This window comes from Bactrocera dorsalis, chromosome 1, assembly GCF_023373825.1.
Source record: "Bactrocera dorsalis isolate Fly_Bdor chromosome 1, ASM2337382v1, whole genome shotgun sequence".
Lineage (NCBI taxonomy): Eukaryota > Metazoa > Arthropoda > Insecta > Diptera > Tephritidae > Bactrocera > Bactrocera dorsalis.
In genome coordinates this window covers 108,457,753-108,482,792 of record NC_064303.1, presented here as the reverse complement: position 1 = coordinate 108,482,792, position 25,040 = coordinate 108,457,753, and the positions used below count along the sequence as shown (strand labels likewise).

Genomic DNA, 25,040 nt, shown 5'->3' with positions numbered 1-25,040 from the left:
CACTCTGGCATTAGTGAGAGAAGTAAAGTGTAGCATGCTTTCTGTTACAAAAATTCGCAGCCTAAAGGTATGCTTTATACTCGTATACCATCGACACTTTAAATTACAATGGATCTTGTTTGCACCCAGTAAACCGTAATTTTCAGTTTGACGTAAACTTTTTTAAGCGTTAAATCTTTGCCACAAACATATATTTCTATTTTAATGCTTTTCTATGCTGAAAATATTCAATACAAATTATTTCAATACAGTTTTCAACCCTTATAAAGGTTTTCAATTATTCTTGAATTCGAAAAATCAAAAAACTTAAATATAATTGTAAACTATAAAGCTGCCAGGTTGTTTTATGCTAATTTAAGGGCACAACCAGCGTAATAGCCTAAACAAGAGCCGAGTTTTGTGAATTAAAAAAATGTACCGACCTTTCATGTGTTAGAAACTTAAAAAACAATTCCTTAAAATATAAAAAAAAAATTTAGATGTTGGTATTTAAAAAAAATTAGTTTAGCACCAAATTTTCGTAGTTTTAATCTGCAAAAATTAAATTTTTGACCAGATCGAAAAATTGGTAGGTAATTTTCTGGAGAACTGAGATAACGATTTATAATTCGTATGTTATCAAAACATAAAAAAATTATTTTTTTTTTTGTCTTTTGCACACCACGAGTAGACCGTGTCGATTTTTTACTATAAATCGCGCCTGCGTGAAATGTTCTACGGACCATTCTGAACAACTTTGCCTTAGAGTTATGGATCTAAAACCGATTTCGAGCAAGCGATTTTTAAGGTGATTGTTATATTCCTTAACGCTGCTTAATATCATATTTTAAGGTTAGCATATAAATATTAAATAATTAAGGATATTTTAACTAAATTAGTGCGTCACTGCGTATGAGTAATATATGGTATCTTGCGTTCATATTATGTCACGGCGTATACGCGATTTATCAATGGTTAAATAATAAGGTACATACATACAGGTACATATATTAAATAATAATGTTGTATGTACCTATGTGTTTATCTTTCCCGTTATCATTTCACTTCATAGTTGTGTATATAACAGGGTCAATAGTCAAACTAATCCTTTAGGAGAAGAAAATAGTGTAATTTTCACTCTTACTCTTTACCGTTAGTGGTATGAATATAACTAACTTACAAGTGTTTTTTTCTGTTAACTATAGAGAGACTATGAACTGGAATAATAGATGATGCAGGCCATTTTGAATTTTTAGAGTAAATTTAAAGTAAATTTTTCACATAAAATATAAAATGTGTAACTTACCAGTGTTGCTTTATGAATAGCCGGCAAGCGAATAGAATAATTCACACCGAGTATGATTCGAAATATTCATATGGACTCCATATTGAAGCAGTAGTCGTATGACTTCTTGAGGCCTATATGGTAGGTCATTGAAGGAACATGGAGTCATTTATTTTTAGTAACCTTTTTCGAAGATTGTGCTTTAAGCCAGTTCACTTTAAAGATAGAAAGATGTTAGCGTTATGTTCCTTGAAGCTTTTATTGAATAGTTATATAAAATAAAGCCTTAACAGCGAAGAAGTAATATCGGTAGTCGAAAAAGTCTTTTCGTATTTTTAATCAATTTTTAACATATTTTTTATATTCAACGGGTGATTTTTTTGAGGTTAGGATTTTCATGCATTAGTATTTGACAGATCACGTGGGATTTCAGACATGGTGTCAAAGAGAAAGATGCTCAGTATGCTTTGACATTTCATCATGAATAGACTTACTAACGAGCAACGCTTGCAAATCATTGAATTTTATTACCAAAATCAGTGTTCGGTTCGAAAATTTTTTATCGACAAATTTTGTTCAGCGATGAGGCTCATTTCTGGTTGAATGGCTACGTAAATAAGCAAAATTGCCGCATTTGGGGTGAAGAGCAACCAGAAGCCGTTCAAGAACTGCCCATGCATCCCGAAAAATGCACTGTTTGGTGTGGTTTGTACGCTGGTGGAATCATTGGACCGTATTTTTTCAAAGATGCTGTTGGACGCAACGTTACGGTGAATGGCGATCGCTATCGTTCGATGCTAACAAACTTTTTGTTGCCAAAAATGGAAGAACTGAACTTGGTTGACATGTGGTTTCAACAAGATGGCGCTACATGCCACACAGCTCGCGATTCTATGGCCATTTGAGGGAAAACTTCGGACAACAATTCATCTCAAGAAATGGACCCGTAAGTTGGCCACCAAGATCATGCGATTTAACGCCTTTAGACTATTTTTTGTGGGGCTACGTCAAGTCTAAAGTCTACAGAAATAAGCCAGCAACTATTCCAGCTTTGGAAGACAACATTTCCGAAGAAATTCGGGCTATTCCGGCCGAAATGCTCGAAAAAGTTGCCCAAAATTGGACTTTCCGAATGGACCGCCTAAGACGCAGCCGCGGTCAACATTTAAATGAAATTATCTTCAAAAAGTAAATGTCATGAACCAATCTAACGTTTCAAATAAAGAACCGATGAGATTTTGCAAATTTTATGCGTTTTTTTTTAAAAAAAGTTATCAAGCTCTTAAAAAATCACCCTTTATAATGAACAATAATGAATAAAAAAGTAACATTTTGGTCGACCACTTTTTGCCATTTTTCTGCTAGAGAGATTATTCAATCAGTGTAAAACTTTCATCAGTATAAATCGAAATTTCCATAACAGAAGCGATCGAACAATTGTTGTGCTACACGAACTGAAACAGCATCGCCTCCGTAAAATTAACAAATTTCATTATGGGTGGCATTCTTTCCTTTTTTTTATAAAAAAATTTCAAAATACAGCGAATTTCTTCATTATTTTCACTCATTTTTGAAAAGCTTTTACTTTTTTTCAACTTCTCCGAATTTAATTTTTTTCGCTAAGTATTTTAAGCTTCACACCTTTCCAACACTTTATGGTATAACACAATGTAATTGGTAACACTAGAGATATACGTCTGCAACGACATCTACAAAATACGAAAATACTTTTTCGACAACCCAATATTTCGTGCTATTTTTATATATACTATTTTTTTCGGATGTTTTACTTCGTCATTCTTCGTGTCAAAAAGCATTTAGCCCTAATCAATTAATAGAAAGTCCATTAGATTTTACTTTGTTTTGTTTAATTTTCATTTTTTATTTTGTAAAAATGATTTGTTAACCTAGGCAATAATTAAAATATAGGTAACAATAAGGATTTTGGTAAAATTCTAAATTTAAATATTTCGATTTGCATGATTTTCGTACTTAATTCCAAATACAAACTAAATTATTTGTAAACATCTTTAAATATAAGTATGTATGTATGTCTTTTCACTTTTCGCCATACAGTTTATAAAATGTTTGTTTATTTGGTTTAAAATACCGTTAACTTCGCTACACACACGCTGTTATTTGCTGATTTTGTGTCACTACTTTTGAGCACAGCACGACACTTTATTGCCGGCTCAGCAGTGCAGCAATCAACGTGAACATCAACACGCCCAGCGAAATGCCCAGCGCGCTGCTGCCGTTACAACTGTTATTCGAGCAGGGTACGCACTTGCTCACCTCAGTGCCATTGTTCTGCGCCTTCAGCTGACCGCAAACGCTCTCCATAGTGGTAACACGCGAGCAGCCACGGTCCATCTGCGCACTGCCGTTAACTGCAATAACAAAAATAAACACATACATTAGGGTGATTCAAAAAATTTTTTTTATTTTTTTTTCAATTGGTACTCGCAAAAATAGGTTCCTAGACACCTCTAAGAAAGCCTCTCCAAATACGAGATTTTAATTGTAACGGGAAGGTCCTCCGCCTAACGGTTTTCTATTTTTTCTTATTATCAGATAGAAAAATTTATATCTCGCTTCCAACTACTTGAAAAAATATCTTGTTAATTAGGTTTTGTAGGAAATTGAATGCTCTAAAATATGGTCTTTAATGATTTTTTCGTAAACCCAACCGTTTAAAAGATATTAACGGTTGAAATTTGACTATTTTTGGAAAAATTTTTTATTTCTTAATAATTTTATAACTCAATGAAAAAAAATTATTACGAATAGGTTTTTGGAGGGGCTAACTTAGAGGTGCTTAGGAACCTATTTTTCAGAGTACCAAACGAAAAAAAAAAATTATTTTTTTTGATCCACCCTAATATGCACTGATTTTTGACGATGAATATCTCGTAAACGCTTAACTTTATCGAAAAATTACTGTAGACCATTTTTATAGAGCAGTAAATTTCCTACAAAACTATGAGTTTCATCATTCATAATAATTTTTTTTCATTGAGTTATAAAATTAATAAGAAATAAAGAATTTTTCCAAAAATAGTCAAATTTCAACCGTTAATATCTTTTAAACGGTTGGGTTTACGAAAAAATCATTAAAGACCATATTTTAGAGCATTCAATTTCCTACAAAACCTAATTAACAAGATATTTTTTCAAGTAGTTGGAAGCGAGATATAAATTTTTCTATCTGATAATAAGAAAAAATAGAAAACCGTTAGGCGGAGGACCTTCCCGTTACAATTAAAATCTCATATTTTGAGAGGCTTTCTTAGAGGTGTCTAGGAAGCTATTTTTGCGAGTACCAATTGAAAAAAAAATAAAAAAATTTTTTTGAATCACCCTAACATACATATGTATATATTTTTCATTATGTAACTGATTGATGCCAGCAATCAGCTGATGCGCTACTCACCATTCTTTTGCACACTAAAGCAGTGGTAGGTGTAACTGTCGCCAACTAGCTGCAACGCTTTGGGTGCTTCATAGGCGACTGTACTCTCGGTGGTGTTATTGCCAACGGTCGCTTCAGTGGAGTTATTGCTGACGGTAACTTCGGTGGTGAGCAAAAAATCAGCAGCAACGGTGCCTACAGTAGGTGGTGTGGGTACGGTTACTGGTGGACCAACGGTAGGTGCTGTCGGCACTGCTTCGGTAGTGCTGCCTGCGGTAGTGCCTGTAGTTGTTGTGGCAAGTGTTGTGCCGAGTGTCGTGGTGGTTGTGCTGTCCGTTGTTGGCTCAGCTGTTATGGTCGTGCTGAGCTCTGTGGTGGTTGCGAGTGTGGTGCTGCTCTGTTCGAAGAATTCCGCATCGCATGCTACGAGTGGTGTTTCTTTTGTAATCTTCGCACAATTCTCGCAAACATAACACATGAGTGGTGTGGTAGAGGTGACTGTGGCACTGTGGCATGCTGCAGAAGTAGAGAGTATGGTGGAGAGTGTTAAAAGAGAGTTAAGATTACTTTCTTGATTTACAAAAGGGATGTATATTTAAAGTTGTGCTGTTCTAAATTTTTTAAATAAAATACTAAAAGAATACTGTGGTGTGTAGTTTTCACAATATTAATTATATTTTTTTTTATTGAAAAAGATTTTTATTATGCTTTATCTTAAAAAAAAATATTTGTTCTTCGAAATATTTAATCTCACCGAACCTTATGCTTCATACTATATCGCTCATTTGCTGCAAGACCGGCATAACTCAAAAAAATCGATTTTCCAGAAAACGCGTTAAAAGTTTTCAACTGACTCCAACCTTACACGGTGACTCCAACCTTACACCTCTTCTCAACCGGAGCATATAAGAGGTATTCATATGAATTTTTCATTCAACATGAAGTATGATATAACGAACAATTCTGCAGCATTAACTCAAAAATCACGTTTTTTGATTTATGCCGGTCTTGCATTAAATGAGCGATATGTAAGTCATTACTACACCCAAGAGTGCTTTTGCGGTGAAAGTTCCCAAAACTGAATAAAGGGGATTCTTTTTTAGTTTTTGGCAACACTTTTTTCAACAGCGATTTTGGGATTTTTGTTATCGAAAATTGTGTATGCTGTTTTGTGGTTTTCACGATTATGTGGTTTACATAATTATTATGTGCGATCAAATATTAAAAAAGATAAGGGTTGAGGTCAGCGCTCTTAATATTTATAAAAATTTTGGTATTTTATGCAACTTTTTAAAACCACAAACTTCTTTTCATACATCATTCTCAGCAATAAAGAGTTGTTTAACTCAGTTCGTCGAACTAGCACAAGTTTGCCACAATATTCACAAAGAATTCATAAATTATATTAAATTTTTTGCTAAAATATTTAACATTTTGATAATTTTTATTTCTGAACTTTATCATATGAACTTCCTCAGAGTTTAGTGTCATTAGATATGCCTTTAGGTACCAAATATTTACTTCTATTCAAAATAACTGACATTCGCTGAATTATTTCACGTTATTCCTTATTTTGTCAATATATTTTCAATTTGCTTAACTATTTTATTTAATTTTTAAAATAAATTCAAAAAAGGACGTCATAATTTTCTTTGTCTGACTTGCTGCTATGCGGGCTTCCTCCATTTCCTAGCCATCTGTTGATCTTCACTATTATCATGACAATTTTAACAACTGTCACTCCTGCTTTGTTTACCGCCAGTACGTTGTGAAGACAAAGAACACAAAGGGAAGAGTTAAAGGCAAGAAAGGCGCACTTGTCGGGTTAAATATTTGACTTGCAACAACAAAGAAGTAAAGGTACATAAAAACAGACATACATAGATATGTATGTATAACCAGGTGATTGACAGCTTGGTTAGCGCAGATTTTTTTCATATTGTTTTTTATATATTTTGTTCTGAAGTTTTATTTCACTCTTGGTAATGTATTGTGCTGTCGGAAAGTCTGCAGAAAAAGTACTGATTATTGTTGAATAAGGTCTTTTTTTAATATGACCGTTTCTAAAAGTTTATGTATATACTTATGAAGTTAGATTGGAAATACGAAAATACTTTTTCGACTACCCAATATATACTATATATTTCACGATACTAATATGTCTTTGTGAATGACATTGGTGCCCATTCAAAGCAGTATTGATAATGCAGTAATTAAAAATTTTTATAATTTTTTCATCAAAAATCAAACACGTTTTTTTAAAATACACGAAATTGTGGTTTCCAGTTCTCAAGTGGAAAAATTTACTTTTATAGTTACTTATACTTAGTACTATACTATGAAAAATGTGTTTTGCATAACTTATTTGCTTCGTTTAAGTATATTTCTAACATTCCAGTTGATTATATATTTTAATTATTTTCTCTTAAGTTGAAGGCTAGCAATTACTTGAACATAAATTATTAATAATAATTTATGCAGCCTTTTCAAAGAATTTGAATAATTTATTTTAGTCGACATTGTATTGCTGGTAAAATTTCCCCACGCTTGAATTTAACATATAATTATTTGTATGTCATAATGCTGTAAAGGCCGCGTAGGAAATGATAATAGTATATATGGTAATGTATGAAGAAATGTTTAAATTAAAAACTAAGTGTTAAATTAAACACTGAATGGAAACAGTTAGTTTAGAAAAAAAGATAATGGGAGAATCAGTCAACACCACTAAATTATGGGTACAAAGGGTTATATTTTACCGCCTCGCTTACCACCACTCCTACAAAATATGACTGAATATAGAGTGAAACATTACAAGAAAAAAATATAAATAAATATAGCACAAACTACAATAATCTATGTAAATAATTCTACTTCAGGTCTATGCTTTCGTAAATTCTTGACTTTTTGGTAATATCTCAAATGTATCGAATTTCTTGCTGGGTATGTCTTGTAGGCAAAAATACTGTTTTTGGCATATTGAAATATATTTTCGTTGGCCACTATTTGTTATTACAAAACAAAGTAATATGAGAATGTGTTATTGTTTATTACCTATTTTTTTATGTCTGTATCTTTCTCAACTGCCATTCATTATAAATAGGTAAATGCTAAAAGGCAAATGTATGGCAATATAATTATTAACTTGAAACGCTTTGCAAGCACTTTTACAAATGTTGATTGCCAAATGCGTATATTGAGTGTCAAACTACTTTTACCTCTTACTTTATGTGCATAGAACTACATGTATGTATGTATATGTATGTACATAAATATTTACACATATACAAGCGTACATATGTATGTACATATGTATGTGTGAGCTATAATTTTTATATGAACATACATAAATAGTATGACTAATTTTATTTAAATAAAAAAATGTAGATAATTTAGTTTTAAACTATTTTGCATTAAAGAAATTTGGTGTTTTGCAAAATCGATATCGGAGTCCCGCAAAATTTCGGGATTACATTTTTACTACTGTTTTTTTGAATTAAAAATATTAGGGTATTAAAATGAATATGGAAGGTAAAGCAACGTTTCGGGATCCCGTCAACGTAGTACCGAAATTTCGGGATTATATTATTACTATTTTAATTTTTTATAAAAAAGTAAGTGTATTAACGGAATTTAGGGAATTTACAAAATGAATATCGTGATCCCGAAAGTTTTCAAAATTGGTTTTTTTAATGTTTTTTGTTTAGAAAAAATTAAGCACTTTAGAGCATTAAAATACGCTTGCAACGTAAAGTAATGCTTCGGGATTCCGTCTATTTAATACCGAAATTTCGGGATTTTATGATAATATTTTTTTGTTTTTTTATAAAAAATAATAATCCATTATCGAAAATTTTTGGATTTTACAAAAGCAATATTGTGATCTCGATAATTTTCGGGATTGTATTCTTATTCACTATTTTTTTTTACATAAAAGTATTAGAGCTTTAAAATAAAAATGAAACGTAAAGAAATGTTTCGGGATCCCGTCAACATATTACCTTTCAAGTTATTAAATAAACACAAATAAATATGGAACGTAAAGAAACGTTTCGGGATCCCGTCTACGTAATACCGAAATTTCGGGCTAATGTTGTTACTTTTTCTCTTTTTTATAAAATATGAAAATTTCAGGATTTTTATAAAGCCAATATCGGGATAAGGAAAATTTCGGTTTGTTTTTTTATAAAAACTGCAAATGTTTGAAGCACTTGTTTTGTAAAGCAACGTTTCGGGATCCCTCATATTTCACTACATTGTAAGTACATATTCTCCAATTTTTATATTTTATTTCTATTAAGCGCATAATATTTACAAACTAAGTATGTACTGTTTGTAATAGAAACCCTTACTTTTTATTTTATAAGTGAAAAAGGAAAACCTTCTTGCCGCCGTCAAAACATGTTTATTATTATTTTCTTTCACGTGTCTCACAGCACGGAAACATTTACTTATTATTCTAACACACTCCTATAAATTCATTTATTATATTTACCATATATGTTAATTAGCCAAACAGCTTAAGAATTAATCATGTGATATTAGTGTTTTTGTATGTAACTATATAGGAAAGTTTATAAACAAGTGGGGTTATAGCAAATTTGTTGCCGTTTTGCCAAGTAGTGTCTAATAGCTTAGGCAAATATGTCAGTTAAGGTGAATATTTACAAATCTACATGACCATAAATTCATACACATTTTTATTTTGCATGTGCATTCATATGTACATATGTATGTATGTATATATATTAATATGCGTTCTTTCGATCATAATTCAATTTACTGCAGTTCACCAGCCATTGTGTTCGTAAGGTAACATTTAATTAGCAGTTTACTGTTTGTTCGCAGATTATTGTGACTGGCTGCATATTATATATGCATATATATTTGCATTATTGCGAATTCCCCACATAAAGATAAAACAATTCCAGCACTTGTAATTGATTTATTTTGAAATTATCAAGAATCCATAACTATCTAATAAAGTGGTTTATTGTTTTTTCCCACTTTGGAGTTTAGCTTTAAAAATCAACTTTTTCGTTGCATTAATTTGCATACAATTAATATGGGTGTCTTGAAGTCGCATCTTCTTTTTGCATTTTAGCAAAGTTCTCGTGTTAAAAATGTGCATACGACAGCAACAACAATCTTATCTAAACTATTTGACTTATACGAATTTGCTTGTTCTATTCACACTAATTAAAGTTTGATGAAGCGAATATTCTTCACAGCAGCATTCCAAGCAATTTTTTGGAAAATTGTATTTGTGTAAAACTTAGTCGGAAGGTTTTAGAAAATAAAAATGTTGTTTTTTGAAGTTTAGAACTTAGAAAATTCTGGTATATCGTTGCTTGTACTAAGAAAGTCTTCACATTTTTGCTAGGTGACTTTAGAAATTATAAATAAAAACTATAACCGTCCGTTTCTTTGGACTATGAATCTAATAGATCAGAAGTGGTTAGTCATATTGCTATTTCAGTCTTAAAAATTGAGGTCGTAGCTCCATATGAGGTTGATTTTGGTCATTATGGGTAGATTGGATTATGAAAACCTTTAAAATTATTTAATATATTATTGTCCTGTTACTGCTGATCTACCCATAAGGTTTGCAACAGCCATAAAAAACATACGGGTGGTTCAAAGCCAGGTCAGTACAGGTCAGATCTCTTCTCAACAACGACTCCTCGAGGAATTATAATCTGTACCTTTGCAACAACTTACAAAAATTTAATCATAATTTGAATTTGAAGACATTGGTACATTGGCCATGATATTGGTACTATTTTTATCGTATTTCATTGTGTTCTCAATTATCTGCGGAACTGACAACGACATCTGATATCTGGTATTGACAAAATACGAAAATACTTTTTCAACTACCCAATATTATAGTCCATACTTTCAATATTTTATTGCTTGTGGCTTGTGAGCCAAGTTTAGTTTTAGAATTCCAAAACTGCCAGATGCTCGGCAAACCAAAACACAAATTTTCCGTCTCCCGCCTCCGTAGAGTACTTGAAAGTATCGGTAAGTAATAAAAGTCAAAAGCATCTGGTTTTTTAGCATTTTGAAACCAAGAAACTGAAATGTGCCACACTCTTGAGTATCTAAAATGTTCATGGAGATCTCTACTGCTTCCTTAAAACTTGGCTCACTCACTTTCTGATATTTGATTTGTTTTCGGCGGCACTCAACAGTTTGTTAATCATGAAAACTAAACCTTCATTGCTATTTTGAAGTCATAACTTGAACTTGTGGTCAAAAAATGTTGAACCAAGCACCACGTGACCTACAAAAATCCTTTAAGTTTTTTCTTAAATAAAACTTAATCACTGATTGTACTTATATAACTCCTTTAAGCCTTTTTTAAATAAAACTCGTTCACTTATTGTACTTATAACTACTTCTTTCACATTATTAACCCTTAGTTGATACACATAGAGGTCTCGCTGAGGAAAATTTTGCGCCAATCACTTTCGAATAATAATTTTTGTGCCGCTGAATTATTTGATTTGTTCAATTTTGTTCGTTTTTTGTCAATTATTGCCACACATTTTTTAACACTAATAAAACAGTTTATTTTTATTTTATTAAATAGTGTAAATTACCGTGTACTATGCACGCAAGCAACAGGAAGCCCGTCAATTTTCTTATATTTGTAATTTGTTGCATTTTGTATTTGTAGTGGTTTTGATTTATTAAAATAGTTGAAAATGAGATTTTTCTTCGATTAATTTTAATTTTAATCTAATTTATATTAATTTTTATATTTTCTTAATTCCTTAAAAGCAATCTAGTTGCTAGATCTGCTGCAAGAAATGCGAGATGACACGAGCAACACAAACCAACGCAAATAAAATATTATTTCGATCCTTATTTAAGTGTAGTTATCCTTGTTACTTCACTTTGCTTGTGCGCGTCAACCGCCGTTTGTGAATTTCAAAAATTAACTGAAAATCTTGTGATCCCATTGAAAGTTTTTATATGTATTTCCCGTGCTTTAAAGCGTTCTCAACACACTGCTGACATTGTCAGCTGTCCAGCGGTGCAATACATGCATATGTACGAGTGTATGTATTATATGGCCGATCGCAGCGCGTCATTTACGAACGTTACTGAGCGCAACTGCCAGCTACTGTTCTACAGTAGCCCCCGCTTCCGCTCACATTCGCACCGTTTATACTCTACGGTCTTTTTAGCGCTCTCGTACACTCTTTTTCACTTCGATTGAGCGCCTTGTGGCTGACACTCTACTCGCTGCTGAGCTAATTTTGGCAATTATGCATATTAACTGACCCAACGGGGTAATACCACTTTTATTATTATTATCAGCGTAAAAATTATTTTTGATAAAAATAAAATGAAATAAAATAAAAGCAAAAAGCGGCAAGCGGCAAGCGGCAGTAAAAGTGAAGCCAAGTGCGGCAGCGGAGCACAGCGCGGCGGCACACAGTGAGCGATTTGCTAATTATAAAAGCATGAAACAGCTGAGTTTTGGGTATGCCTTCTGTAAATACCGGTAACTTTTTTCATGAGCATGGCAGGGGGGGTGGTGAAAAATCCCGCCACCGCAAATAAAGCACAGCAGAAACAAAAGCAAAAATTCCGCAAAAAATGCATTGAAAAGTGTGATTGTCATATGCTTACTGTTTGTGTTGCTTTTGCTTCTTGATTTGCGTTGTTTTTACTTCTTGATTTGCGTTATTTTTGCTTTTTTGATTTGCATTGTATTTGCTTGCTGTTTGTATTGTGTTTTTCTTTTGTGTCTGTCTGTGATTTCTGCATTTAACTTTTATTATTTTATCTCACAATCGCTGCTCAATATGACAATATTGCCAATTAATTGTGACCAGGTTTACCGCTGTCTCGACTTCCAAATGTCAACGAACAGTCATTGTCAGTTCACGGGTTCTCTCATGTGACGTAACACATGTAGTAAGCTGCATATTATGTGACTACCTGCGTTCAACGTTCAGCGCGCAGCTGTGCGTCATGCGATTTGTAGAACAGAAATCAAAAACAAAAAGCCATAGAAGCGCTCTTTAATTTTTGAACTTTCTTGATTTGCCAACTTAACCATATTTTCCGCGTTTGGACGCTGATCGCACTGTTAGAAGGCGTACTGACAAGTGCGTAGGCTTTTAGAACCTGTGTTGGTTGAAAGTGAACTTTGTTATGTCTGTTTTTAATTTGAAACTAAAAAAAATGAAGCTTATTTATAGCGACAACGTTTGCGCGGAATTTAGTATCGTGTAACTAGATTTTTATATGGCTGCGCAGAGAGTCAAAATGTAATAGAAAGATTTTCAAAAATTATTTCAAAAGTTGTTAGAAATATGTATAAGGCAAAAAGTGAACTCTTTCTTTATATCTCTATATACTACATATATATATGTAACATTTGATGTTCCGCTCTTCATTTTTCCTCTTTATTGGCGTAGACACAGTTTACGCGGTTATAGCCGAGTTTACAACAGCGTGCCAGTCGTTTTTCCTCGGAGTCTCGGATGAGACACTCTCCTCCGCTCTCCATTAGCTTATATAAAATAATTATTTCAGTTAGTTTTTCATCGGCTGTACTGGCTTTGAGCTCGCTGACTGTGCAGTCAAAACTATTCAAAGAGTGCATGATCTCATATGCAGTAGCTTCAAGCTATTTTCATATTAGACTTGCATGGGGGCCGCCATTGTCACCACGGAATCGCCGGAAACTGCAAAGCCCTTGAGCTTGGTAGGGTAGGAAGGCAACCCTTTTCCCATTTTCATTAATTTGAAAATGAGTCGGTTTTTCGATGACTTTTGGCGTTAGCCCTTTGGACCTCCAGTGAGCTCATAAAACGCTGGTCAACAATCAGAAGTTGAGCGAACTTGTGATCCTTCTGGCCCATAGTGAACCGTAGGAGGTCGTTCGGACTACTGGCTCTTAGCAAAGTCAATCTAAGCACAATTATATGTAGCCGGTGCGGCTCTATATATTCTGTCGGACATTCTTTGCCAAAGCTGTGTGCAGACATGCGAGATAGGTTCAACTTGTCACTTAGTGCTTTATTGCCTGGCTTTTGTCAGACTAAGATTTAAATATCTCTGTATTCACACCTTTGGCGATATTAATCGCCTTAATTAATTCGTCGATGTATGAGGATCTGGCGATATACCTTAAGGAATCCGTGAGTAACACAAAGGGCGAATATCGTTCCAAAGAGATTCATCGATTTTGGATCAACCCTGCGATCTATCCTAACCTAATCTAGTTTTCCGTCAGCGAGTAACATATAAAATGGCTGAACTTAGGATTGCTGGTTGGGCACAGTCTTATAAAAAATATTTACTTTTATAAAATAGCTAATAAGATTTCATGTCAAAACTGGAATTTTTCTTCCAAACTAAGTAATGGAATTGGTCCAAGGAGTTCGAATTTCCATAGTGCTATTCAAACTAGAAATTTTCTTCCAAGCTAACCACGGAAATTGATCTGAGGAGGTCGAATTTCCATAGTATTATTCAAAACTGGAATTTTTCTTCTAAGCTAACCAAGCAAATCGAACTAAGTTCCAAAATTTGTCGAAAAATACGGAGCAGTTTGCTTAATTAAATATTTAATGATCAATTATTATAATCCATGAGAAGTTCCCGGTAAACTGTATATAATCTGTTGAAGTTATCGAGCTCAAATGTATACATACGTATCAACCACCGCATTTCTGAGTTGAATATTTAAAAATTTCGGATTTTTCGTAAATCGTGAAGTGCTATTCTACTTCAAACCATTTACATAAATCACTGTCGAGGCATTATATAAGTAGAAGCTATTACTTATGAAAATGCCATTATCTTTTTTTAAACTGAAACGCTTTACTCGTATATATTTTGGTGAAACCACTTAAATCGTATAAAGACCACATTAATCATCTACTTCTATCCGATTTAACCTCAAATATTAAAATATTAGGTAGCTTGAAACTATATCACTCATGTGGTGTTCTTGTGATTAAAAACATTTACCTGGAACTGGGCAGTATTTTATAGAAAATTGTCAGAATATGTAAATTTAATATAATTTAATATGTATTAATCAATTATCAATTCTAAGTACAGTTTTAGTATGTAAAATTTATCGGTGATCGATTGTCATATTTAAAATACCTCGCATAAAAAATATTTGAATTCATTTCATTAATTAATCTTTTGTAAGTACAAAATATGCATATCTTATACTAAAAGCGTTGCCAATATAAAGAACTGCCTTAAGACATGGATTCTTATCTTACCGTTACATATTATGTGGGTTTATTTCACCATTCGGTAATGTCGCATGTAGAAACGTGCCTCAAATTAGTCGTATCTGGGTAGAAGGAAATCTAACACATTGTGATTTTAATTTTATTTGGCTACGGACCCGTATTTAAATTAAATTAATGATTTTTTTTAATATAATATAGCAAATATTTTACTTTTATCAAAATTACTTTTGAACTGACCACAATTATCGCATGAATCATGCTTTTTGTGAGGGACCGAACTTATCAGTATTAAATGCATCAAAAAACACACAGAAGTGCATGTTTGAGTTGATTAAAATTCTAACGAAATTTTAGGAGTATGCAACCGCAAGAATATGAATTTTTGGATAAAAAAGTGCCTTTTATAAAGTTGCAATAAAAATATTTGTGGTATTTTTCCCCCAAAAAATTCCTTATGCAAATGTGTGTACAGTAGAATCGCGCAAAAGTTAACTCGCGAGAAAGTTAAACCTTCGGCTAAGTTTACCGATTTTGAGCGTCCACGTACTGCTCTAAAAAGTTAACTTTGGGTTAACTTTTGTGAGCTTTTCTATTTTTTCAAACCCAACCGTTTGTTTGGCAAGAAAAACAAGCTCGGGTATTCCCCTCATTGCTATGTATTCCCCGAATTTCTATGTAAAAAAATATAGTCGGTGTCGCGAGGTACATACATAGTACGTAGTGTGTCATGAGCGTTTAAACTTGCGAGTTGTTTGTGGTTAGTGTGTTAAAAAATGCCAACAAAGCAGAGAATATCATTGCAAATCAGATTAAATTTGCATCAAAAAGCTGAGATTTTAAGAAAACTCGATGAAGGTATTCATGGAAATCGATTGGCGTTGGATTATAATGCATCTAAGGCGGCCATCTCAAAAATAAAGAAAAAACGTCATGAAATTTTGGAGGCAGTGGCAAACACACATGAAGTTGCAACCAAGAAAACTTTACATGCAAGTGATGGATGGCTTGCAAATTTCAAGAAAAGATTCGGTATTCGCCACTTAAAAATTTGTGGGAAAATCCTCTCAAGCGACAAGTCAGGAATAACACCGTTCATTCATAATTTGCGGGCAAAAATTAATGAAATGGAAATTTCGGACATGCAGCTTTATAACGCAGATGAATCTGGATTATTTTATCGTTTCCTGCCCAATAAAACATTTGTCGCGGCAAACGAAAAGACGGCACCTGGCCGAAAAATAGCAAAGGATAGAATCACATTTATGTTGTGTGCGAACGCAGATGGTTCGCATAAGTTGAAACCATTGATAATTGGTAAATCCGCAAACCCCCGTTGCTTCAAGGGGTTTGAAAACCCATTGGAATATGCTAACTCGCAAAAGTCTTGGATGAATTCAGAGCTATTCTTCCGCTGGTTCCATCATTCCTTTATTAATCAGGTAAATTTATTTTTTCTATCCTTTAAAATTCTTAAGTGTGCCAAAATATTTGTCAGGTTTTTTCTGCTGAAAACAATTTACCACCAAGGGCATTATTGCTGATTGACAACTGTACTGCACATAAGCCAATTGACAAGTTACAGTCAGATGATGGAAACATTGCGGCAATGCTTTTACCACCTAACGTGACAGCTGTTTTGCAGCCCATGGATCAAAATCCCATAAGACTGGTCAAGTTAGAATACCGGGCTAAACTGTTATGGAACATTGTTGCACAAGAAAACATTCCGGTTGAGAATATTTTGAAAGGACATTCAATTCGTGATGCCATCTTGCTGCTTAAATTAGCATGGGATGAATTGCCAAGAGCTGTGCTTATAAAAGCTTGGAAAAATATAAAAGAGTGGGACGATGATCAATACGACAGCGAAGACGAAATTCCATTGCTTACATTGATTAGATCAAATAGTTCTCACGATGATACACTTCGAGAGGTACAATCGTTATTGTCCAAGGTGGGTGGTGTTGACGTCAGCAGTGAAGACATCGAAAATTGGAACGACTATCAAAATACGGAAGATGATGAAGATTTCGAAGTGTCTGACAATGAAGATGAAGAACCAGTTGCCGAGGAAGATATGCAAAAACAGAAAGTCAGTTTTTCCGAAGCAGTTGAATGCATCAATACCTTGATAAAGTGGTATGAAAACAATAATGATGCAAATCAGATATCACATCTTATTAATATGCGTACGAAAATTGTCAGGAGCTATTACACAAAAGAAAAGAAACAAACAAGTCTCGACCGCTTCTTTAAACCAGCCCTTGCAAATTAATATGTACATATGCGTGTATGTATAATGTGAAAAAGTACAAACTAAATCTAAGTTATGTTTTGTTAAGAGTAAAAGTCAGTCATGCAAATAAATTGAACGTATTATATCACCAAAATTATGTTTATTTCCGTGTTTTTTTTTTTTTTTTCAAAATCGAAACCCCTTTGGAAAAGTTAATATTTCGGAAAAGGAAAACAACCTTGGGACATTTTTGTTAACTTTTTCGCGATTCTACTGTACAACCAAAAAACTTATTTTAAATGCAACGAGACGCAGAAGTTTCTTTTTTTCTAACAGGCTCGTTAATTATTTCTCCAACTTTTATCAAAATTACTTTTAAACTGACCACAATTATCGCATGAATCATGCTTTTTGTGAAGGACCGACCTTATCAGTATTAAATGCATCAAAAAACACACAGAAGTGCATGTTTGAGTTCATTAAAATTCTAACGAAATTTTAGGAGTATGCAACCGCAAGAATATGAATTTTTGGATAAAAAAAAATGTTTTTTATAAAGTTGCAAGTAAAAATATTTGTGGAAAATTTTTCTTAAAAAACTGTCATACAAAGGTGCAGCAGTACAAGTAGCATAGAAAGACCTGTGTTCAATCGTTGACTTAGAAGTTTGATATTGTGGAATAAAGAGAACCTTACCTTTTTGATAGTAATTTAATGAAAGCAACAATTTGTTTTAATTCTTACTAAGTCCTTAAATACCGGCATACAATGGCTCTATAGTCAACATGGTATAACTTGCGTAGCTAGCGCGCACCAACTGTATTTGGTAGAGAGCGTTCCTAGCTAACGAACGAGCGGCTGGTGAGAATGAGCAAATTCAAAGTGGAAAAGATGCTTATGGTGTTTTTTGACATCAAAGGTATCGTCCACCGTGAATTTGTTCTTCTTGGACAAACCGTCAACGCCAAATTTTACGTGGAAATCCTCAAAAGCTCAAACGAAGGGTCAATCGGTTCCGACAAGACATCGCAACCGATTGGAAGTTGCATCACGACCACTTCACTCCGCCTTTCTACTGAACGGCTACATATACAATTAGCTAAAGGCTAAGATCGGAAGTCGTTGCTGCTTGAGCCATATATAAAAGAATCGCTTCTATATTCTGCCAGAGGCTCTGACTTTGCAACCCGTCCTCGTATCACATGACTTATTTAGCCGAATTAAAGTACTATTTCATTAGTCTGCTGATAGCTAAAGCTAACAACTTTTAACAACTGCTTTATTTACATATTTTGTCACTTGTTTCATATAAATACATATGTACATACACTTTTACCTGCCACACATATCTATTTTTGTTGTTGCTTGTTTACATGATCGAAGCCAGTTATTTCCTTCAATTAGTGTTAAGGTCAGCGCTTCGATATGCAAATTTAACTATCGCATAAACGCCAAATTCAAATGTTGCCACAACTATACACACACACAAACACACTCTTCCATACAAATTTGGTTTAATCAATTCAGCACAAAAAAGTGAGTTTGTTGTAATCGTAATAATTTTTCCGCAAATCACTCAAGTGGAAAACTTCGGCGCACAGTAAAATATTTCACCTTGTTTTTTGTTGTATACTTAACAAAAAAAAAATTAAAAAGTGGAAAAGCAACTACACAGTACTTTTTTTGCATTTAATTCATATGAATTTTATTATATAATTCTTTTCTTTAGAGTATATATGTATATGCTATTTACTCTGTCTTTGTTGCGCTACTACTAAGTGAATTTGCAAATAAATCACGTAGGTAATCAGCAACATCGTGTTAATTTGTCTGCAGTGCTAAACTGAAAAAAATCGAAAAAACAACAAAATGTTATACAAAGCAACTGTATGTAGATATAGATCCGGAGTACATATTTCGGCGATTAAAATGATTCAGCAACTGGAACAAAAAAATTGACATGCTGTGATCTTCATGAAAAAAAAATTGTATAAATATTATGCATGCGCCATTTTTCCATCATAAATAAACATATATATTTGTCTATATGTGCATACATATCATAATTATATACATATAAACAAATATGTACAATTTTGATCGACCACTTTTTGCTATTTTTCCGCTAGAGACATTATTCCATCAGTGTAAATCGAAATGTCGAAATTTCCAGAAAATACGAAAAGACTTTTTCGACTACCCAATATATCAGCAGATTTCATATTAACATTTTTTTATTTATCTATCAGATTGTCATATACATATATTGGATTTGTGATAGTCAATATTTAAATGTGGTAAGTAACTGTAAAAAATATTAAACATGAAAGAAACCGATTGAATTGATTAATTATTTATCTGCCGATTTCCAAATTTCCAGTTAAAATGCAGGAAAAAAGAGTTTTTGTGTTTTTTATTGAACACATTTTCTTTTAAAAACATAAACTTATAAAACTTAAGGTACTTTAATAATCGGCAATACATTATGAAACCTTTGAATCCCCTTGTTCTCGTAGCCGATCTCCAGGGAACCTCCGAAAACAGCTACCTGGCTGTGAGCAAGATTTTTTTGCTTAAAATTATCTCAGTTTCGGAAAAGAAATAAAGTTATTACTACTATAGAAAAATACCATACAGGTACTGATGTGAGGAACAGTCAACATTTTGACAGTGGCTTTCCAAAACAAAAATCGTTTAACTTTAACAAAAATTTACACTTAAAAGTAATTTAAGAATTTAAATTATTGTCAAAATCTTATTACTTCGATCATTAACTGAAAAATATATCTAAGTGGATCGCGGCACCTCAAATCCATCGGTGCAGACTTTTCGTAGAAATTTTGCTCACCGCTTTCTGAAAGGAGAGACCGATCGGTCGAGCCTTTTGGAAGAAAATTTAAAAAATCCGTTTAAAGTTTTAGGCACCGATTAAACTCAGTGAAAAGCTTCTCAAGAATACTCTCTCTATTTACCGAGTTAACTTACAATTGTCGGAGAATATTCTCCAATAAAACGGAATTTTGGTAATTTACAAGTGGTTGTAACCCCTTAAAGTGAAATCCATTTTTAAAGATGCTTTTGGCCTAAGATCGTTCAAAATAATATTAAAAATTTTAGACAATATTTTCAAATTTACGGTAGAACCTTTTCTCAGATGTCAGAAGGACCACTCCAGCACACTGTTACCACGAATGAACGATTACTTTTAGGCCTCAGAACTTTATTTAATTTTAGGTTTAGTTTTCGATTTCGAAATCAGCTGTATGAAACTTATTCGCCTTTTAGTTTAAGTTCAGTGACTGCTTTATTGCATAGACTTTCGTTTTAGTGTATTTATCTTTTCATCTTGATTTTATTTTCCTTTTATTTATTTTTTCACCTATTTTAACCCAGTAAAAGTTTTGTCATAAAAAAAAATATCTTAATATTTTCTTAGAAGTGCCGTGGAAATCAGCTAAGTGGTGACTGAGATCGTTAATGTGAATCGTATGAATAGTCATATTTTTCTGTTCGACTTTATATGAGATAATGTCTCATTATATTTCAATTGGAGCAAAATTAAGGGACAATTATGGCGCTATTGGGTATGTATGAAGATCCAAGGGGCTTTCTGCTATAGGCAGCTTTGGTCTTTGAACAATGTGAGAGAGCCTATTGAACTGTAGTTTCTTTAAAATCGCAACAAACATGCAGATCGAGGCATGTTTTGTTATCTGATAAAGAATTTATTTAAGTTTTACAGTTCTGACTTTTTGAAAATTTCTAACTATCACTCTCCCTGTAAATTATAAAAATCTAAATCTTCGATGATATAGTAGTAAACGATTTTAGAGTTATAGAATCTGTTCTGAGAATATATTTATCAAATATGTTCTCTATATACACTACTTTTTCAACTTTTTGGCGATCTATTTTATTTTTTTTTTTGGATTATATTTTATCCGCAACAAAGCTATTAGATTTTTGTGTAGATAAAGTACCTTGCTACTTATTTAAATCTTCTTAAATTTCGATGCTATTCTGTGCACTAAACAAGTTAAGGCGTTGCTCTCGCCATAGGAGCAGAACTAATTTTCGTTTTAGGCTACAAAAATTTAATATTTTTTTCCTTTTAAGAAAACTTATTTTAGGTAATTTCCTCGTTCCTTTTTTGGGTATTTCTACCGCACAAACGGGTAATAAAATAACAACAATTTCCGTTTACGCATTAGGAAGCTTAACAATCGCTCAGTAATAACTCTTTATAAGCGCTAATCTCAGGCGCTGCAGCAACTGCTTTGCTCAAGAGAACTTTCTGATTGTTTGATAGATTCATTACTATTATACAGAGGCTTCTATTGGCTTAATACTACTTGTTTAAGTAATCTTATTTATTGGCATCACACGTAGGTCATGAGTTTGCATCTTATTTACACTTGCAGTGAGTGTTAATAATACTAATAAGATATCCTATAATTGACATGACAACCAGACGGACAGGCAGAGATTTATATTTGATGGCAATAACTTGCTAATTGCTTTGTTGATGTGAAAGTAACAGTCTATTAATGAATGTGGATAATATAAATAAACATATACATATATATGTACATAATACATACATTCATATGTCAATATCTTCACACTTTCTTGCAGTTTCATTAAGCGATAACTGCTACAGCGTTTCCTTGAGTTTGTAATTTAGTTGATTTCTACAGAATATTTGCTAAAGAAATCTATGATAAATAATTTTATATTGCTTTTGTTACACAATTTACTTTTACATATGTTTATTTAAAAAATTAAATTACATTGTAAGCTGGTGTTTCCCAAGACGATTGATTCTCTATCGCCTAATGCGAGTTCATAATTATTCTGCTGAGTCAAAGCTAGGCGAGTCAATTAATTAAGTGGGTGCTTTACTTCATTATATTGTAGTTTGTTCTACGTTAAACTCAGACAGACTGATAAAGAATTTTTATAGTGGAAAATCCACAGAGTAGACTGAGTCTGAGTTGTAGTTTTACAACTAATACAATGAAGACGTTGTGTAATCATCGGCTGGTATTTCTTTTAATTATTTCTTAGTTACTAAAGTAGACTCATGTCATCGATGTTTCTACGAAAGCAAAGTAACGGTATTAAATATGAAAGCTTTGGAATTATATTTACAAGAAATTAATATTCTGACGGACCTCTCTTACTCTCTTTTCTGTAAGCAGGGAATTTATTAGAGTTTTTTATTAACTAGATAGTTAGTGCTGATATGAAAATCTGTCAAAAGTAGAACACCAGACTGATGAGAAACTACATTGCTTCCATAGAATAAATATCGAAAAATGAAAACAACTTTCAAAAAATTCAAGAATTTAAAATAGCTTGAGGTTTACTGAGTCTCAAAGTCCAGGTTCTTATTAGACTAATATAATACAGTTTCATTCAAAAAAAGCAAGCTCAGAAGATTTTGAGGAAATTACAAAAATTCACCTCATCCAGATTGCAGTCTTTTTACTCTGTTTTCGACTATAGCCACAAAGCATGGCTGTTTAAAGCCAAAAAGCTGACTTCCTTGTCTTTCGAGAAATTATTTGCTTTACGAGGGCTGCTATATATATTTCTGGCCTAATAATGAAAATAGGAATATTTATCAACGAAAATGTTTTTTTTTTTTTTCGTTGGATTTGGCTCGTCTTGGAAGACCCACACGGTCGATTGCTGTTTTGTTTCGGGCTCATATGCATAGATCCATGATTCGTCACCTGTGACGATCTTATAAACGTCTTTTGAAGCACCGCGATCGTATTTTTCCAGCATTTCTTTACACCAATCCACACGAGCCTTTTTTTGAGTGATTGTCAAATTGCGCGGGATCCAATGAGAACAAACTTTTTTTACGGCGAGGTGTTCATGCAATATCGAATGTATGCTGGTGGGAGAAATGCATAGGCATGCCTCTATCTGAAGGTATGTTACACGGTCTTGCATTATCAGTTCACGTACGGCATCGATGTTTTCTGGCACAACGGCTGTTTTTGGACGACCTTCACGGAATTCGTCTTTGAGCGAGCGTCGGCCACGATTGAATTCGTTGTAACAGTTTTTCACAGTTCTATAGGATGGTGCTTCATAGCCATACAAAGATTTTAGTTCATCAATGCACTCTTGTCGTGATAATCCACGTCGAAAGTTGTAAAAAATGATCGCACGAAAATGTTCGCGAGTTAATTCCATTTTTTGGCCGAGATGAATTTTTTAATTTTTTTTTTTAATAAAACAATTCACGATTAAATGATAAAACGTTCTGAGTGATGTTATGGTAAAAAATGTCAAACTTTCCAATGGAAATGTCAGATTGCACCTGGCAACACTTAGTGTTGCCTAGTCCTATGTATTATTCGCTACTTCCTTATGTGTTGATAATGGATTTTAGAAGTTTAAGCTGTCTGTATGCCTGAAACGATATATGAGATGCTTTTTTCTGGGTAGAAATATGAAATTTGGTTTGTCAAGAGATAACCATCAACGCAAGAAAATTCTCCAAAATTTTTTGGAAACTGTGATTATTTTTGATGTTAGAGTTCTAATGGGTCTTGGCAGGCTACTATACAAAGTTTTACGAGTGAACACGATAGGTCGGCTGAAGGTTTTCTTGTACTTCTTTAAAATGATACCTCCAGTGAAGACTAGAGCTGCTTTACTAGTCAATATATTCTATATACCAAGTTAAGATAACTACAAAGTAGTTCCCAGTCCCTACCCGATGTAATACACTTATGCCAACAATTTTTCCAGTCCTTAAAGCACTTTTCATAAGAACTTTTTAGGATGGCCATCAGCTCATTCAGCGAATTTGGTTTTACCTCTTCGGTCGAATGAAAATGAGTTCAACGGAGCGGTAATTTCCGTTTGGGGAACAAGAAAAAATCACACTGATCAAACGCGTCAATACGGCCACATGAACTTCTTATTGACCCTCTGTCCCTCCCGCACGAATTCATGACGCACCCAACCACGAATTTCGAAAGAAACAATGAGCATCACCTTGATTTTTGAGCGGCTTCATCGTGGTTTTTTGGTCAACAATGTCAATTCTTCTTTGGCTTTCTTTCTGTTCCTCCCTGCATTGTCCATTTATTGTCCACAGTGATTTCCGGCGTGTCAATTCTTATACTCGGTATTATCGATATTTTTGGTTGAACTTCCTGGTATTTGATTTCCTTTAGACGTGACTTGATAAAATTTTAGTAAAAAATATTGAAAAATGTCTTTATCACAGAAAGAGAATATTGCTTCATTAAAAAGTTCTAACGAATTTTACACAAAAAATATTTCATTTGTGACTCAACAACTTTTTTCTACTGAATTAGGAAACTACCGCAGCAAAAATTACACAAAAATTTTATAACTGCAATTACAGCAAATGTCTATGTATAGACATTACGTGTAAATATGTAGATATTTGACTGAAATGAATCGAAATATTGAAAATGGCAAATACAAGTTTCGTTGTTCAAGCGCAGCTGACGATTCTTTAATATTATACATATTATATAAATTTATTTATACACACAAAAGTACTTACATAAAGTTCTACTTAACAAAGCGCAAATAAATTCATTAAAATGTATTGAAAAATTTAACATGTAAAATAACAGTTATTTGTTGTAGATAATTATAGCTCTTGGCTCTTTCCGTCAAAATAAGCTTACAGCTGTTTGTTTCTGTAGTGAGCGGGTATGTACACACCTACTAACAAGTGTCACAGTCACAATAAATATATATAAGTGATTATATACAAAAACATAATAATTCGCACTATGTTTTTGTTGTATTGACGCGACGCAGTTTCGATTTGCACTCAACTTTTAAATTTGGCGATGAGTACTTTATACATATGTACATACATAC

The 25,040-nt window shown here is 33.1% G+C and overlaps 2 protein-coding genes and 1 long non-coding RNA gene across 4 annotated transcripts in view; 2 read left to right on the top strand and 1 right to left on the bottom strand.

Annotated features, from left to right (window-relative positions):
- Positions 1-25,040, top strand: part of LOC125776202 (uncharacterized) — an 85,282-nt gene that overhangs the window by 7,600 nt on the left and 52,642 nt on the right. For both annotated transcript variants that reach the window (XR_007421492.1, XR_007421491.1), the window contains exon 2: positions 19,403-19,450. This is a non-coding gene — a long non-coding RNA (uncharacterized LOC125776202). The remainder of the gene's footprint in view (positions 1-19,402; positions 19,451-25,040) is intronic.
- Positions 3,116-11,641, bottom strand: LOC105223096 (mucin-3A). Its single transcript, XM_011200719.4, has 3 exons — positions 11,285-11,641; positions 4,698-5,192; positions 3,116-3,654 (listed from the first exon to the last, which is right to left on the bottom strand). Exons 1-3 carry the CDS (start codon positions 11,346-11,348, stop codon positions 3,446-3,448), a joined length of 768 nt encoding a protein of 255 aa, XP_011199021.1. The 5' UTR covers positions 11,349-11,641; the 3' UTR covers positions 3,116-3,445.
- On the top strand, positions 16,386-17,592 carry LOC125776189 (jerky protein homolog-like). Its single transcript, XM_049447148.1, has one exon. The coding sequence runs from the start codon at positions 16,524-16,526 to the stop codon at positions 17,190-17,192; it is 669 nt and encodes a 222-aa protein (XP_049303105.1). The 5' UTR covers positions 16,386-16,523; the 3' UTR covers positions 17,193-17,592.

What these genes read in the sequence shown, in the direction of transcription:
- LOC105223096 (XM_011200719.4), bottom strand. Translation starts at nt 11,348, where the DNA reads ATGCAACAAATTACAAATATAAGAAAATTGACGGGCTTCCTGTTGCTT. An exon ending in GCTTGCGTGCATAGTACACG is followed by an intron (nt 5,193 to 11,284) that starts GTAATTTACACT and finishes CTACTTCTGCAG; the next exon opens with CATGCCACAGTGCCACAGTC. An exon ending in CTTTAGTGTGCAAAAGAATG is followed by an intron (nt 3,655 to 4,697) that starts GTGAGTAGCGCA and finishes TTGTTATTGCAG; the next exon opens with TTAACGGCAGTGCGCAGATG.
- LOC125776189 (XM_049447148.1), top strand. Translation starts at nt 16,524, where the DNA reads ATGCTTTTACCACCTAACGTGACAGCTGTTTTGCAGCCCATGGATCAA.